The 14,929-nt window shown below is 44.9% G+C and overlaps 1 protein-coding gene across 1 annotated transcript in view; it reads right to left on the bottom strand.

Annotated features, from left to right (window-relative positions):
* Positions 1 to 14,929, bottom strand: part of PPP1R21 (protein phosphatase 1 regulatory subunit 21) — an 82,611-nt gene that overhangs the window by 15,467 nt on the left and 52,215 nt on the right. The window contains exons 14-17 of the mRNA XM_075535177.1: positions 14,564 to 14,691; positions 11,331 to 11,483; positions 9,734 to 9,826; positions 4,778 to 5,020 (exon numbers count right to left, since the gene is read on the bottom strand). Of these exons, the coding sequence (XP_075391292.1) occupies positions 4,778 to 5,020; positions 9,734 to 9,826; positions 11,331 to 11,483; positions 14,564 to 14,691 (617 nt within the window). The remainder of the gene's footprint in view (positions 1 to 4,777; positions 5,021 to 9,733; positions 9,827 to 11,330; positions 11,484 to 14,563; positions 14,692 to 14,929) is intronic.

Raw genomic sequence — 14,929 nt, 5'->3', positions numbered from 1 at the left:
GCAGACATTTAAGTGAGGCATCAACTAAGTCCACATGGAAAAACCATACCAGTGTGATCCAAGGATTGTAAATCATAAACCCCAATCTGAATGAGGGAGTGGTATCAGGGTTTAAATTGTGCGGGACCTGGTTTGCAGAAGGTTCTGGATGACAGTGGGATACCAAAATCCGTTTGCAGGGTCCGCACATGGAGTGAGCCTCCCATGATTCCTCCCTGACCACAGTCTAGGGAGCAGCAAGCCCTGTCATTTTCAAAACCCATTCTTGTAGCCTCTCTTCTGTGACATCCTTCCCTACCCCTCCAGCCATCTCCCCTGTAATCTCACAACCTTCTGTACAGGCACCTAGGAAAGCTCTTATTCTATTCGATTATAAGCTACTAAGGGAGGGAAACATTTTCCACCCTGTGGATTCAATGGTGAACAATGAAAGGAGAAAGGCTACTTTGGTGCCCTAACCCATGCCACCAAGGGCAATGCCTAGGACTGCCGTTCACAGATATTGTGGCATTCTTAGCTGCGCCTTAAATGATGATGGGATTTTAAATTCAAGCAAGCGAGAGAAGGAAAAAGATGATGATACAATGTCCAGCTAAAGCAATGTGTAAACAAGGTCCACACTAAACCTCAGGCCGAGTCCATGGAACTCACAGCAGACCGACAGGACAGTGTAGAACTGCCCCACCCGGGACCATTTCCAAGGCTACATGCTTCACACAGGCAGGCTGTCAAATCGTTTGCACGAAGAGCGAGCGGAGGGGGAGGTTCAAACCAGACCTTTCAGTTGGCAGTGGAGAACTGTAACCACAGCCCCCCAGGGCTCCTGGAACAAGGTCCAGGAAGTAGAAATGCAAAGAACATGAACAGGGAAAAAGAGTTTGGTTTGGGTTTGTACAAGGCCCTGGTGCGCAAGGGCTTTGAATGTCAAATGAACAAGTGGATTCCATTCTGTAGTTAACAGGGAGCCAGCGTAAGTCTAGAGGCAACATACTCTAGAACAGCGGTTCTCAACCTGTTGGTCACGACCCCTTTGGGGTTCAACTACCTTTTCATAGGGGTCGCCTAAGAAAACACATAGTATTTCCAATGGTCTTGCATCTCCAGGCAGGTCCGCCCACATGCGGATATACCCACATATGAGAAACCAGCTTGAAGACTGTTACCCATGCTACACCATGCTTCAAAACAAAATTTCATTTATTTGTCATTAGAAATAAATATTTCACAATATAGAATTACATATTGTTTTTGTGAGTAATCACTATTATTATGTTCAATTTGTAACAATGAAAATACATCCTGCATATCAGATATTTGCATTACGGTTCTTAACAGGAGCAAAATTACAGTTACGAAGTAGCAACGAAAATAATTTTATGGATAGGGGTCAACATAACATGAGGAACTGTTATTAAAGAGTTGTGGGATTAAGAAGATTGAGAACCACTGCTCTAGAAAAATTACTGTGTGAGGCAGGGGGAAGGACAGTGGCCGTGAAGGGGATATCGACAGAAAGAACAGAAGAAACCCAGGCTAAGTCTGCAAGCTAATTAACCAGACAGCATATGTAAGACTCTGAACAGCTTCCAAATGCATCAAACTCAAAACCAGCATCAGTAATGACGAACATCCCCGGCTTTCTAAAGAAAACGTCAAACAGAGTCGGGTCTCAACTTTGCGAAACGGACACTCATGGCTCAGATATCCCTAGTGTCAGCCACTTCCAGCCTTTCTAGAAGACAAGTAACAAACGAATGAGTTTCTACATCAGTTGGTCTTTTCCTGACTGTTCAGAGCACAGGGCTGAGGGTGTTTTGAGGGCAAGCTCTGGACCCAAACCTCTGAGTCTGAACCCCAGTTCCCATCACTTATCAAATGTGTAACGCTGGGGGTTGTTGCTCCCTCTTCCAACAGATTCCTCATCTAAAAAATGACGCTACCATTGCCTACAGCAGTGTGGCTGGGTTAACATGAAGACTTTGCTGGACCGGGCCAGGCACGCAGTTACTGCAATCATAGATGTCTGCATCTGTGACCGCCCCGGTCTAAGCTGGACCCATGGCCATTCCCTGGTGAGCACCAAGGCGGCAGTTGGCACAAGAGGAAGATGAAGGAAGGGCACATGCATGGAAGCGGGGAGAGATACGGGGGAAGAGAGAGATCACGAGCCCATCAGTGAGAAAGGGAAATGGGCTCTGAAGTAAAGCCCACCACAGCGTGAGGGGTGCGGTGGTGTGCTTTCCAGGTGGCACGTGGACAGATGTGGAGATTCCGTGGACCTCCTTGACTGGGCCCTGCACTTCATTTGTCAGCTGTAGCCAATGTGGAGCCTCTGATGTGGGACCGAAAGCCAGTGTCTCCCACTATCAGGAGAAGCAGCTTAGGCAGGGTTTTCAGTTGGGATACACAAAGGGAATTTGGAGACCTTCCAGGCCTGAGCTCTGAGTGCCCATGATCCCCAGTCAAGGTTCTGAGAAGTTTCCGTTTTTTGCTGTGTTTCACTTTTCTAAAAACTTAAACTTTCTTTCCCCTCATCTACAATTTATTAAGAAAAATTTCAAATACATAGAAAAGTTGGGAAAAGAGTCCAATGAAAATCTGTGTCTCTAACACCTAGACTCAACCAATGTTAACATACATCAAGTATATATACTTGACTTATCTGTAAAAATATTTCCTGAACAATATGAAAATAAGTTGTAGACTTTATGATACCTCACCCAGAAGTATTTTAGCAGTGACCCTCAAAAAGAAAGATAATTTCCTATATCTGTGGAATCATGATCTCATTAGGGCACTCAAAAAATTAACAATAGCTGAATTTATTTCACTGTTAAAACTCATTGAGATATGTATTGAAAAATAAAGTTGGTGTGTAAATTTTCCTACCAAGAATGAATCAGGTACAAGTAAATCTACATGTACCCTGATGAGCTAGGGTGGCTCCCAAATGTATCTCGCCCACCCTTTTCATTAAAAAAAAAAAAGTTACTTAGCAACTGGGCAATGGAACTAGGACAGGGGTGTCAAACTGAAGGCCCACGGGCCACATGCAGCCCCTAAGGTAATATTTTGTGGCCCATGATGCTCTGAAATAAAATGAAAATAGAAAAAATTGTTATGAAGAAAATAGTGCTTAAGGGAGATCGAGGCAATACAATTCAAACAATTCCCTTGTTACATTTTATTTCAGAGCATCGTGAGCCACAAAAAATTACCTTGGGGGGTGCCAATCTGACACCCCTGATCTAGGAGAGCATGAAGGTATTTACTGAATTTGCAGCATTCCCCCCTGGCCCTCAGGGGGGCGTTATCATCCACTTTGGGAAACGGGAACTAAATGGATAATCCGCAGCAAAGCGCGCCTGAGTTAGTTTATTGTGCCAACCTGTCCGATAAATACATGTGGGTTTAATTGAAGGGCTGAGAGATCAATGGCTCAGTGAGCCTCACCTTTCTAGTTCTCGGGTCTCTTGCTTTGTGATGGTCGGATCAGGGTGCAGCTGCCTCTTGCAGCTTCAGCTGGCAAGGCTCACTTCCTGCAAGACATCCCTGAGGAGAAGCCACATGGACCTACCCCGATGCAGCCCTGGGTGCTGGAGCAGCCGTGTGGAGACCCCTGCCAGCGCTGAGATGCTTACACATTCACTGACTCAGCTTTCCTCCTGCAGTCAGCATCATTGCATCTTTTTTGTTAGGTGGAGGAGGACTTTGTAGATTGATGTCGGACACATGGGTGAATGTTGGACTTGTGGGCTTGGGCAGCACTGGGTGGGAATGTTTCCTTGATGTGCACTTACCCTTTATATAAAACTCTGTCTTCTACATGAGTTTCTGTGCACTTGTTCCTCTAAAGCACCCAGACGAACACAGCGCCCTCTGACAGGGCCAGAGAGGTGACAGGGGTCTCCTCGGTTCCTGAAGATGCCCGTGAAAAGAACCAGAGGAGCTAAGACATGCTTTCTTCCTTCTTGAGTCCTGCTTTCTAGATGTTCTTTTTTAAAAAAACAATAGGCAGAAGACTGTAACTACCAACCTTTTAAAAAAGTAACTGATGTCTACAACTCCAGTATAGATGTCCCTTCTAACTCACTGCAGTTTAAAAACAAAGCAAGAAGCATAAAGTTGCAAGTCAAGTTGCTAGGCACTGTCTTATGAAATGATTTCCTTGGTGGGCTTCCGTATTAGATGTGTTCTGAAGCTTTGGACTGTCAGGTGATGTACCATAAAACTGGAAGTGCATGGTATTTGTGGTCTTTTGTACAAAAAGCTACTACTCATTTGCCTCTTGATCAGAAACAGAACCCCATCTTAGAAATGCTTCTATGGAAAAACCTTAAATCTGACTTACTAGATGTAAGAACCTGCCCATCACGGTGGGGAAAACCAAGCCCACTGCCATCAAGTCGATTTCAACTCATAGGACCCTATATACAGTTTCTGAGACTGTACACTTTTTATGGGCGCTTACAGCTTCATCGTTCTCCTATGGAGTCGTTGGTGGGTTTGAACCACTGACCTTGCGGTCAGCAGGTCCCTACCTAACCACAGTTCCACAAGGCTCCCTTCATGAGGAAGACTCATTAAAATCACAGGAATGTAAACACATGGCTTTATGAAAGAGTCGTCCTGCTTACCCACCTGCTTTATCTGGAGCACACGGACATTGTGTCCCCAACGGTGGTGTGTGGCTTGGATGGTGCACACAGGACACTGTTAGTTACTTACCAATGAGCATTCAAAAATGGAAGCAGAGGGCAATCAAAAAGAGACTCACCAGACTGGTGCTCTGAATGGGCTCCGACAGAGCCTTGGCTGCGGCTTCCTCGTGGCCAGGGGCGTTAAGCCCAGCAGTGCTTTCCTGGGCCAGCCCCGCTGGCTGCCCACTACCTGCACCCTTCAGCTGGTCAGCAATCCGCTGGTTTTCTTTCTCCAGCTTGATTTTGGCCAACTGTGCTTCCAGCATCCAATGTTCTCTTTCTTGCTCCAGCTTGGAAATCTTCTCCAAACTTTGCTGAACCTTGAAGAGGAACATAAGCAGCTTTGTACCTTAGAGGACAATTCAGACAAAACTAAGTGTCTAAGAAATACCTGATGGTGAACACACACACGCTGCTACAAAGGATAACACTAAACCTACAGGTTAGGGAGAGGGGCCGGCCTGCCACATCCATACAGAAGCAAACCAAGAAGGAAAAGGAGAGAGCAAGGGAGTAGACCCTATCCTGACACACCAAGTCCCTAGGATGACAGTCCTGCATGGAGCTGCTAAGGCCCAGAAAGGACTGTAGTGCTGATAACAGCTCCAGTTACAATGTCCCCTTGCTGGAGCATACTGTGGCAGAGGACAATACTGGGGACCCACGGCAGGGAGTATGTATGGTCTGTCCACCCCCACAGTGGGGTGAACCAAGAAGGGAACATAACAGATCATCATCGGGAGCAAAGTGAAGCCACAAAACCCCTGAGAAGTCCCCAAAACAGCCTTCAGGCTAGGAGAGCCAGTTCCTAGAAAAAACCCCACCCACCCCAGGACTGGTGAGGAGACAGTCATAAAGGTCAGAGGACAAACCTGGAATTATGTAGGCTTTTTGTTTTGTTTTTCCCTTTTTAGTTTTGTTTGTGTCTTCTCTTTTTATTCGATCTTTTGTTTACTTTTTCTTTCATCTCTGTTATAGTTGTTTTGCCTACCAATATAAGCTAGGTCTGGGAAGCAAGCTTGAGGAGAAAGCACTGGGACTGAAGGTTCTGGAGGGACATGGGGGGAGAAGGAAGCAGGGGAAAGGAGCAGTGAGCAAACAATGTGAGAGGGGAACAACTAGGAAATTAAAAATCAACAATGAGAAGGAGGTAGAGATCCCGGGGGTGTTGGAGCAACAGCAATCTAGCTGAGAGGAATTACTAAGAGGCAGAAGAAGGACAAGAGTGATGGTGGGGCAGGAGGAAGGTCAAAGGAAACAGAGGAAAGATCTAGGAAGCAAAGCTATGGATAGAGGTATAAACATAGGTGTCCACTCATGTAAATATACTAATTCATAAAAATAGAGGTACTGGCCTATTTACATCTGCTTATTTGGCAATATATTGAAGAAGTGGACAGACTTTGGGCCTCTACTCAAGCCCTCCCTCAACACAATCACTCTGTTCTAACAACCTGGCATTCTGTGATGCTCACTCTCCTGACCCGATCACTAAAGACTTAAAATGGGTGCACAAGCAAATGCAGTGAAGAAAGCTGATGATGGTGCATGGCTGTCAAAAGATTCAGTGTCTGGGGTCTTAAAGGCTTGAAGTTAAACAAGCAGCCATCTATCAGAGAAGCAGTAAGCTCACTTGGAAGAAGCACACCAGCCTGTGTGATCATGAGGTAACTGAATCAGGTAACAGGCACCAAAAGACCCAAAACAAGCAAACAAACAAACAACATATTGTTGAGAATGAGGGGGGCTGGAGCAGAAACCCAAAACCCATCTGTAAACAATAAGACATCCCCTCACAGAAGAGTTCACAAGGAAGGGATGAGTCAGCCAGGGCGCAGTATAGCACTGATGAAACACACAGTATTCCTCTGTTTCCTTGAGGCTTCCTCACCCCCCACCATCAAGAACGCAGTCCTGCCTTTCAGTCTGGCTAGACAGGAGCATGTGCACTGGTGCAGATAAGAGATCAGGACATGCGGCATCTAGGTCAGATAAGCTCCTAAGGAACAGAAATGGGAGTAGCGACACCAGGAGGGTCGGGGGAAAGTGGGGGAAGGAAGGGAGAAAGAGGGAACCAATTGCAATGATCAACACATGATCCCTTTGCCCCCAGGGGGACAAACAAAAGAAACGTGGATGAAGAAAAACAGAGGTTGGTGTTAAGATATGAAAACAATAATAATTTACAATTTATCAAGGGGTCATGAGGGGGAAAGGGAGGGGGGGAAAGAGGAGCTGATACCAAGGGCTCAAATAGATAGAAATGAAATGTTTAGAAAATGATGATGGCAACTTATGTGCAAATATGCTTGATACAATTGATGTATGGAATGTTACAAAAGCTGTAAGAGCCCCCCTAGTAAAATGATTTTTTAAAAAGGAATACTTTATGGAGGTTAACTGAAAACTAACCCAGAGGAGTGGAACAGGGACAGACTTAGTCAGCAGAGGACTCAAAGCACAAACACAGGACTGAGAAAAAGGACGCGAGTAAAATAAAACTATCAAACCATCGCAAGCCATCAAGAAAAGAGTGAAAAGGAAAATCACTCAATGAAGGAAGCTCTCTGCAAAGCCTGTGTCCAGCAAGTGGACTTGCTCTCAGTAAGAAAGTGACAGGCAGCCCACTAGAGACAGTGACACACACAGAGACGGGAGCAAGACCGCCGGGGTGGTGGCTGTGTGCCACCAGGTGGATTACAACTCATAGGTCCAGGGCAGCATGAGAGCCCAACACGTAAAACGATTCAAACACTCACACGTAGTAAGAACAGATAAAGTATGTAGATATGCACGATGGAACACTAATGACAAATGACAACAAGCATAGTATAACTACATAGGATTAATGGGTGTCACTAACATAACGCTGCGCTACAAGAACCAATCCTGAAAGAGTGTACTCTGTATATAGTCACATGCAATAGCCAGTTCAGCCTCTCTCAGTGAAATGAACTCAGGACGCAGGTGCTCTTTGGGGGAGGGAGATTAGTAACTGGGAAGGAGCAAGAGAAAGGTTTCTGGGCCCTAATAACATTTGGTTAAGGTTGACCTTCTCGAGAAGAGTGGCATAACTGCTTTGTTTGTTTAGTTTTAATCTGGGTGCTTGATACACTAGTGAGTTCACTTCGTAAAAATTGTGTATTAGCGGGGAGGCGGGGGGAGGGGAAAAAAAAGGAAAACCAAGCTGATTCCAGGAACCCAAGTGGAAGGTGAATTTTGAGAATGACGAGTGCAACGAATGTATAAGGGTGCTTTGCTCAATTGATGTATGTATGGATTGTGATAAGAGTTGTATGAGCCCCAATAAAAAGATTTATTAATTTAAAAATTGTGTATTAATGACTTGCACAGTTTTCTGTAAGTATATGAGAGTTCAGCCTTTATTAAACTAAAGTATTAAATGTGCAGCTCCTGTCTCTCCAGATAGCCCCGATCTACAGTGCTGACATTTCCCAAAGCTGTGTTGCCATCTCTCTAACGGTCCCTGAAGAGGGGTGTGCTCTTTGTGTGACGTCATGTCCATCCTTGAGGGACTCACACATACATGTTCTTTGAGTTTCTGGAACAAAAGCAGCGTGAAGGGGCAAGACCGGGGCTGCAGAGCGGGGAGGTAAGGTCTCCCAGAAGGCAGCCCTTGCTTCTGGAGGAGCAGCAGCAGGTGCCCTGCTGCGGCAGAAAGGCATCGCTCAGGCCGAGTGTGCCGGCCTTGTTCTCACCAACGCAGTGCTCTGTGTGCTAAGCCCCGAGGACCGTCTCGGATCCTCTGAGAAAACCTACCGAGAGTACATCTTTGCAATTCCCCCCAAGAGTGGCTAAAATCTTTTCTTTTATTTGAGTTGCTAACATCTTAGGTTGACCTCTCTGCCTCAAATTCCACTGGCCTAGCAGATCCCCTGAGAAGCCACGGTTATGATGGGAACTTTATTTGAAGGTCCCTAAAGACACAAGTGTACCGCCGAGAGACCTTGTCTGCAAGCAGCCCTGTAGAGCAGACGTGCTGAAACACACTGTGTTTGGAATAAACTGGGCATGTGTGAACTGAAACTGCAATACTTTTTTACTTACCCTCCTACTTCAATAAGAACTTTAACAATTCTCTGGGCGAAGAAAGCTTCGAAGACAACATAAAGACAGTGGCAATCAAATCGTCAACTCAAATGCTGTTACAACGATCAAGATCAGACAACGGCCCGCACTACTACTCCAGTGCAGCCCCCAGAGTCAGCCCTACTCCGCCAGCGTGGAGGCCAGCCGATGGCAGAGCAGAGTTGGCAGCCCGTCTGTCAGCAGCTGACTCGTTGGCAGCCCGTCTGTCAGCAGCTGACTCGATGGCAGTGAGTGGCATTGTCTCCCTCTGGGAATTACGCTCGTTCTTATAAAACTCAAGGCCCAGAGAGAGGCTCTGGCCAGCACACGCAGCTGGTCACCGCCAGATTGGGGCAAGCTTGAGCCTGGAAGCCAAACGGCACTGCCACTTGAGACCTGCTTTCCTCACACAAATTAGGAATGTCTAGAACAAATGTTTAAGGTAGTCTTCCTTGTGCCGTTGGGTTCAGGAGTTTTGTTTCTGGAAATGGTTTTATGGATGAAATGTATGGATCCACCATCTGGGCACTGATGTCCTATCGCTAAGTGCAACTGAACTCTTATAGGCAAAGCATCAGCTCAGATGACTTTACCTGCCCTGTCTTTACAATAAATGTTTCCAAATCTAAAACACAAGCCAGGTATTGGACTACACAGATCTGGGACAAAAGCTAAACCATGTCCATTTGTAGCCACTTCTGAAAGAGGCTCATTTCTGCTCAGTTCACAAGCTCCTCCCTCCTACTGCCCTGACATTGCAGATATTTAAGTCTGTCCCCTAGAAGATTACTCGCGATGGTCAATGTAGGCAGCTCCATTTGCATACATCTGCATACGTGCTTACATAGCTAGTCATTCCGATCAATGTATCTTAAAAACCCCTTACGGGCTGTTCTATATCTAGTTCCTTTTTAACAATTACCGCGGTTTTCTAGGTGCCGTACCTGTTGGGCGAGGCCTTCTCGACTCTCCGTGGAACTCAGCAGGACCCGGCGGTTGGCCAGTGCTTCTTCGTAAGGCACAGACTGCAGGAGAGGCTGCAGGAAAACAGCGCCAGGGTCAAAGGGAGCGCAGTGTCCACCCTGACCCCTCCGGACACAGGGCACGATGCGGAAACGGGCTGACAGTGCATTCACATGCACGCCAACCTAGACCACTGCCTTGTATCATGTGAAACGACACTCTTTTATTTATATTTTTTTTGAGAAAGAAAACTAAGGAAGGGCAACTTCTCATACCATCTATACGCTCCACTGACTAACACCATATTCATAAGCACAGGAATAGACAGATGAAGGAACAGGGCAGAAAATCCTAAAACACACAAAAAATGCCTGCTAAGATGTATCATGGGACACAGGTTGCATTTTTAATTCAATTCACTGGAGGAAGGATGGGCAGGATAAAAGGTTCAAAGATAAATGGCTAACAATTTAGAAAAATACTATTTGGACTCCTATTGTATACTTTATTTAGACTAAATTCAAATAAAGATTTAAATTTTTGGCTGCAAAAATATTAAAAGGAAATATAGATGACTACTGTTATAATTTTAGAATTAAAAAAATACTCCTATAATTACCATCACCAGAAAAAAAAGGCATTATATAAGATGAAAGTTTTTCTTTTAATAGAATTAGCAACTTGGGGGAGGGGAGAAGGAGTCAACAATGCTTTCAACATAAAGAGACAATTAAAGTTCTTGGTACAAAAGTAGCTCTTCCAACTCTAATGAAAGATTTTTATGTAAAATAGGTCAAAAATCTAAACAGAATTGGCAGAATAAATACACAATAAACTTCATGGGCACTTACCCCAAAGAGCAGGGATATGCAAATGAAAACAATAGGGAATCTCTCAGATTCAGTATTTTTTAAAAATCATAACACCTTTGGTTCAAGTTATACTTCACTGCTGGCAAAGTATAGATCGGTAACCTTAACAGTGTTGTTTGGCAAAATATGGAGAAATTTGAAACCTGCAGACTTTGAACCAGCTATTCCATTTTTAGGATTTAATGTTAAGGTCACAACAACAACAAAAACTTTAGACAGCATATAGGTAGCTAGGAAGCTCTACATTACTAGCAGTATAAAATCATATAGCCACTCTAAAGAGCATTTGACAGTTAACAATGAAAACTGACAATATGCAAGCTACCAACCTAGAACTTCTCATCTCTCAGTGTCTGCTCTGGAGAAAGAGCCGGGCATATGCCCAAAGAGCAAATTACACAGCTATCTTTTGTATTTCTATAGTCAGACAGTGATGTACACATTTTCAATTTGTTTTGTGAAGATTTTCTGAAGTCTGATCTTTACTGTCTGGCTGAGCTCAAAGCACCACTGATGTTTACAGGCAGGGCTGTGCAAGTCTCTGCCACCTCTGCTTCTACCCAGAACCACGCCCAATAACCACCAGCCACCTTACCCCAAAGTTATAAAAAACCTAAACAATATGACCTGGTGAAAACCTGCCGCCACTCTCTGAAATCACTCTTGATCTTTCCTCTGAGTTAAATACCAGCAGGCACGCACAGACCTTTTTGAGGGATTCCATGTAGGCAGCAGCCTTCTTCTTGTACTGCAGCATGCATTCAGCCGACAGAGGACGAGTGAACCCACTCGCGGCCTTAGGCCCGTAACTCAGTGAAGCCACAAAGTAGTCCACGTTGTTACTGAAGAAAGATGCAATCTACATGAAGGATGACAAGGAGATAGTTTGTGTGTTCCAATATTACAGCTAAATAAATTGAAGAACTTTCGGAGTAGGGTTTAAAGAAACTGAGAATGGAAACGAAATTGCAACACCTGCCTCAAGCTCACATGTATTACTTGGGGAGACAACCTAAGCAAAGGTTTCTAATGAAAAGATGATGCCAACATAGACCATGAACGCTGAGACCATGCTTCTACCACGCCCCATTCTAGATGAACTCTATTCTGCCTGAAGACCGCCAGCGGCAGGGTGTGATTTATTTTGGAGGCAACATATATAAGTTATTTACCAGGTTAATTTCTGCCACTGCTCTCAGAATCGTCCACCCTGTTTGCACTTTAACATGAATATAGAAGCACGTGACACAGCACACGACGTGAACCTTGCTATTCATTAATTCTATAAAGCTCGATTAGTGGGTTACGCAGATAGTAGAAAAGGCCGGGAAATTCAGTAAATCCTTGCCATTACATACTGAACATTCGTTAAATGTATGTAAGCAGCCACAGAGACCCATGAGATCCATGGAGACCCAAAATAAGCGCCATTTTTATAAGCCATGAGATGGTGGCAAGAAAAAAAATATCTGAGAAGGCTCTTAGCCAGAAAAAAAGAAAGCTTTAGATATATTAAAGGGTTCTTATAAATAAGAAAAAAGTGACTTGTGAAACAAGTTTCCCATTGTGGCAAAAACTGCTTAAAAAGTAAGGGAAAAATCACCTAAGGTCACAAGTTATATTTTTCATTAACATTTTTTATTTTGACAAATGAAATTTCTTAGTTAGTTGGAGTAAGAGCCCCGTGTTTCTTGGACTTTGTCCTTGGCTCCTAAGAAAAGACCTCTGGAGGTAGGGTGCCATGGCCCCACAGGAGGATTTGTGCTGACTCATGGGGGCTGGCCAGACCAGGACAGATGCGCCTGCTAGCTGACAGCAACTGGCCTCAGGAGGCATGATTGAGACCACCACGCAGGGCTCACTGATAAAAGGCTAAAATGCCAAGGATTGGAGGGCTTGCTGAATGACCAGAATATATGCTCTTGGGAGGGAGTGCACCTCCCTTGAAACACAGAAGCTCCATGTTGGGAACACTGTCCCAGCTCCTGCCGTCTGCCTCTACTATATTTACTACACACATGCTCCGTGAAGTCTGTACAGTCTCAGCAAAGGATCACACAGACAGGGGCAATAGGAGGCAGCAGGTCAGAAAGTAAGATTGTCTTGTAAACCCCACGCTTGCAGCCAGCATCTTGGAGGGTAATGGAAACCTATCCTGAGTCTGTAGCCAGCAGGTTGGAGGGTTGGGATGCCATGGGAGCTCTCCCCACTTGTTAGGAGTGTGTGTGCTATGTGGCTGTGTGAAGGACAATGTCCTTTTGACTAGGGAGCTCTGTCCTCGCTCTGGGGCCGAGGGTCAGAGAGAGAGTCACAGACTGGCTTGAGGCAGGATGGAGGAGTGGCACTAGATCCCGGCTGCTCCTTCCTGTGGAAGTCAAACAAACGAGGGTGTGTGAGCTCCGTGCTCCTTGTGAAGGACAGGGAGTCACACCCCCGGATGTTCTTCTAAGATTGCTACACTTTCCTACTTTCTCTAAAGTGCACATGCCGAGGTTCCTACTGGGAATTTTAGATTAACGATTTAGTCATAGTGCATTAGCGGAGTATCAGGCTGCGATCAATTAACACTTGTTCAGATACATATCTTAGTGAAAATGTTTATAAAGATCCCGCACTGAGGTTCTGCTGCCTTTGGTAAGACAAAATTTTTAAGGCTTCTGGAAAAGCGAGTCCAAAATGAACTATGAAATACCAGAGGGGTTCCAAAAAGTTTGAGAGAAATGGAATGAGAAGCCAATGGGATGCTTTTCATGAACTCTGAGACGCCCCTGGTATAGGCTAATTCTACAGTCCAACATAGTGTCCCGGAGTTCTTCTAGAAGGCAGCAAATGCTGAGACTCCTTGAAATACCAATCGTCTCTTTTTCAGAATTTTTTAATTGAATAATTACATTAGGATTATCCTCAGAAAGCTTCTGGTCTGCCTGGAGATGAAAGAGGCAAAGAGGGAGGGGAAGTGGGGGAGGTCGGTGGTGGTGGTGGCCGGCTTAGAAATCCTGCAGACTCAGAACTGTGAGCTGGCAGAACCTAAAGCTATAGCACATACCTTTTAGCTATGGCCCCAAGTTATCCCAAACTCTTAGCGAGACTGTCTGAGTTTGGAAATGATGCTACCAACGGCCTAGTATGACCTAGGATCAAGTCTGGTTATTTTAACCCATAAGGGAAAAAGCAGTTCCTATTACAATCAGGCTATCAGAAAAACAAGGGTACATACATACATACACAGGTTGATATTTCCTTGAGAAATCACCTTGAGTCTGCGAAACCATTGGGCTAAGAGACGATGTTTCTTTGCAAAAAACATGCCCAGGAAAATAACGAGCACACAAACATTTTGGAAACAATGGTGGCAACATATGTGCTTGACACAGTGGATGTATGTAAGAGCTCCCAGTAAAATGATTTATTAAAAGAAAAGAACAGAACGAGCACATACATGTGCAAAGCTTGGGCAGAAATGTCAAAATTATGTTTAAAAGTTCTGGCACAGCACACCCATGTCTCACGGCATTTCCACAAGTATGCCTCAGCTTCATTCAACTGCAAGCAACGGGTCTGAAAATGCTACTTTTGATTATATTTGTACAGTAAAGGTATAAGCCACAATCAAGAAGTCAGGATTGCGTTTGGTAGTTCCCTGGTCATTGGAAAATTAACCACTGAAACGGTTTTTGCTCTGGGGCAGTGTGTGGCTGGGCTTGAGGGTAGCAGAGTTCCAGAGAACTGACCTGCACCAAGTATGCCACGTGGTGCTGAGGACGGGCAGCAAGTACGGCGTGCGGGGCTGGTCCCACAGTGGGCGGAGGCCATTGGTGTGTGCTCCGATCCGAGGACCGTGAGAGAGCAGGTACGCATGTACCAGCCCCGGGGCCCCCGAGAAGCCCGTCAGAGCCATCACACCAGCGCAAGGGATGTGTGACCCCAAAGAAAAATTACCTTTCCTGCTCCGTTTGTTAAAGCCACTACTGATGACAGGATACAGTCATTGGTTGTTATAAGCTTCTGTGTTGCTGTTGGAAGTTCGTGTTCTATTGTAGCTTTCTGACTGAAATGTTTGGAAATGTCTATAAAAGCAATCAAATGAAAATGCATTACTGTCTACATACAAATCTCACACAACCAGAATTCTTATACTTACACTTACAAATGGAGTAAACAAATTTGACAAGGAATGATCCCTAGTCTCGGGATGATACTGATTATCACTCAGGGCATATTCCATACAGAAAAAACAGTTCTAAGGAATGAAGGTCCGCTGATACCTCCTTGGCTTTACAACAGCTTGTGAGCCTGATTCTCCCT

The sequence above is a fragment of the Tenrec ecaudatus genome, chromosome 17 (assembly GCF_050624435.1).
Source record: "Tenrec ecaudatus isolate mTenEca1 chromosome 17, mTenEca1.hap1, whole genome shotgun sequence".
NCBI classification, from domain to species: Eukaryota; Metazoa; Chordata; class Mammalia; order Afrosoricida; family Tenrecidae; genus Tenrec; species Tenrec ecaudatus.
This window is presented reverse-complemented; position numbering and strand designations above follow the sequence as displayed.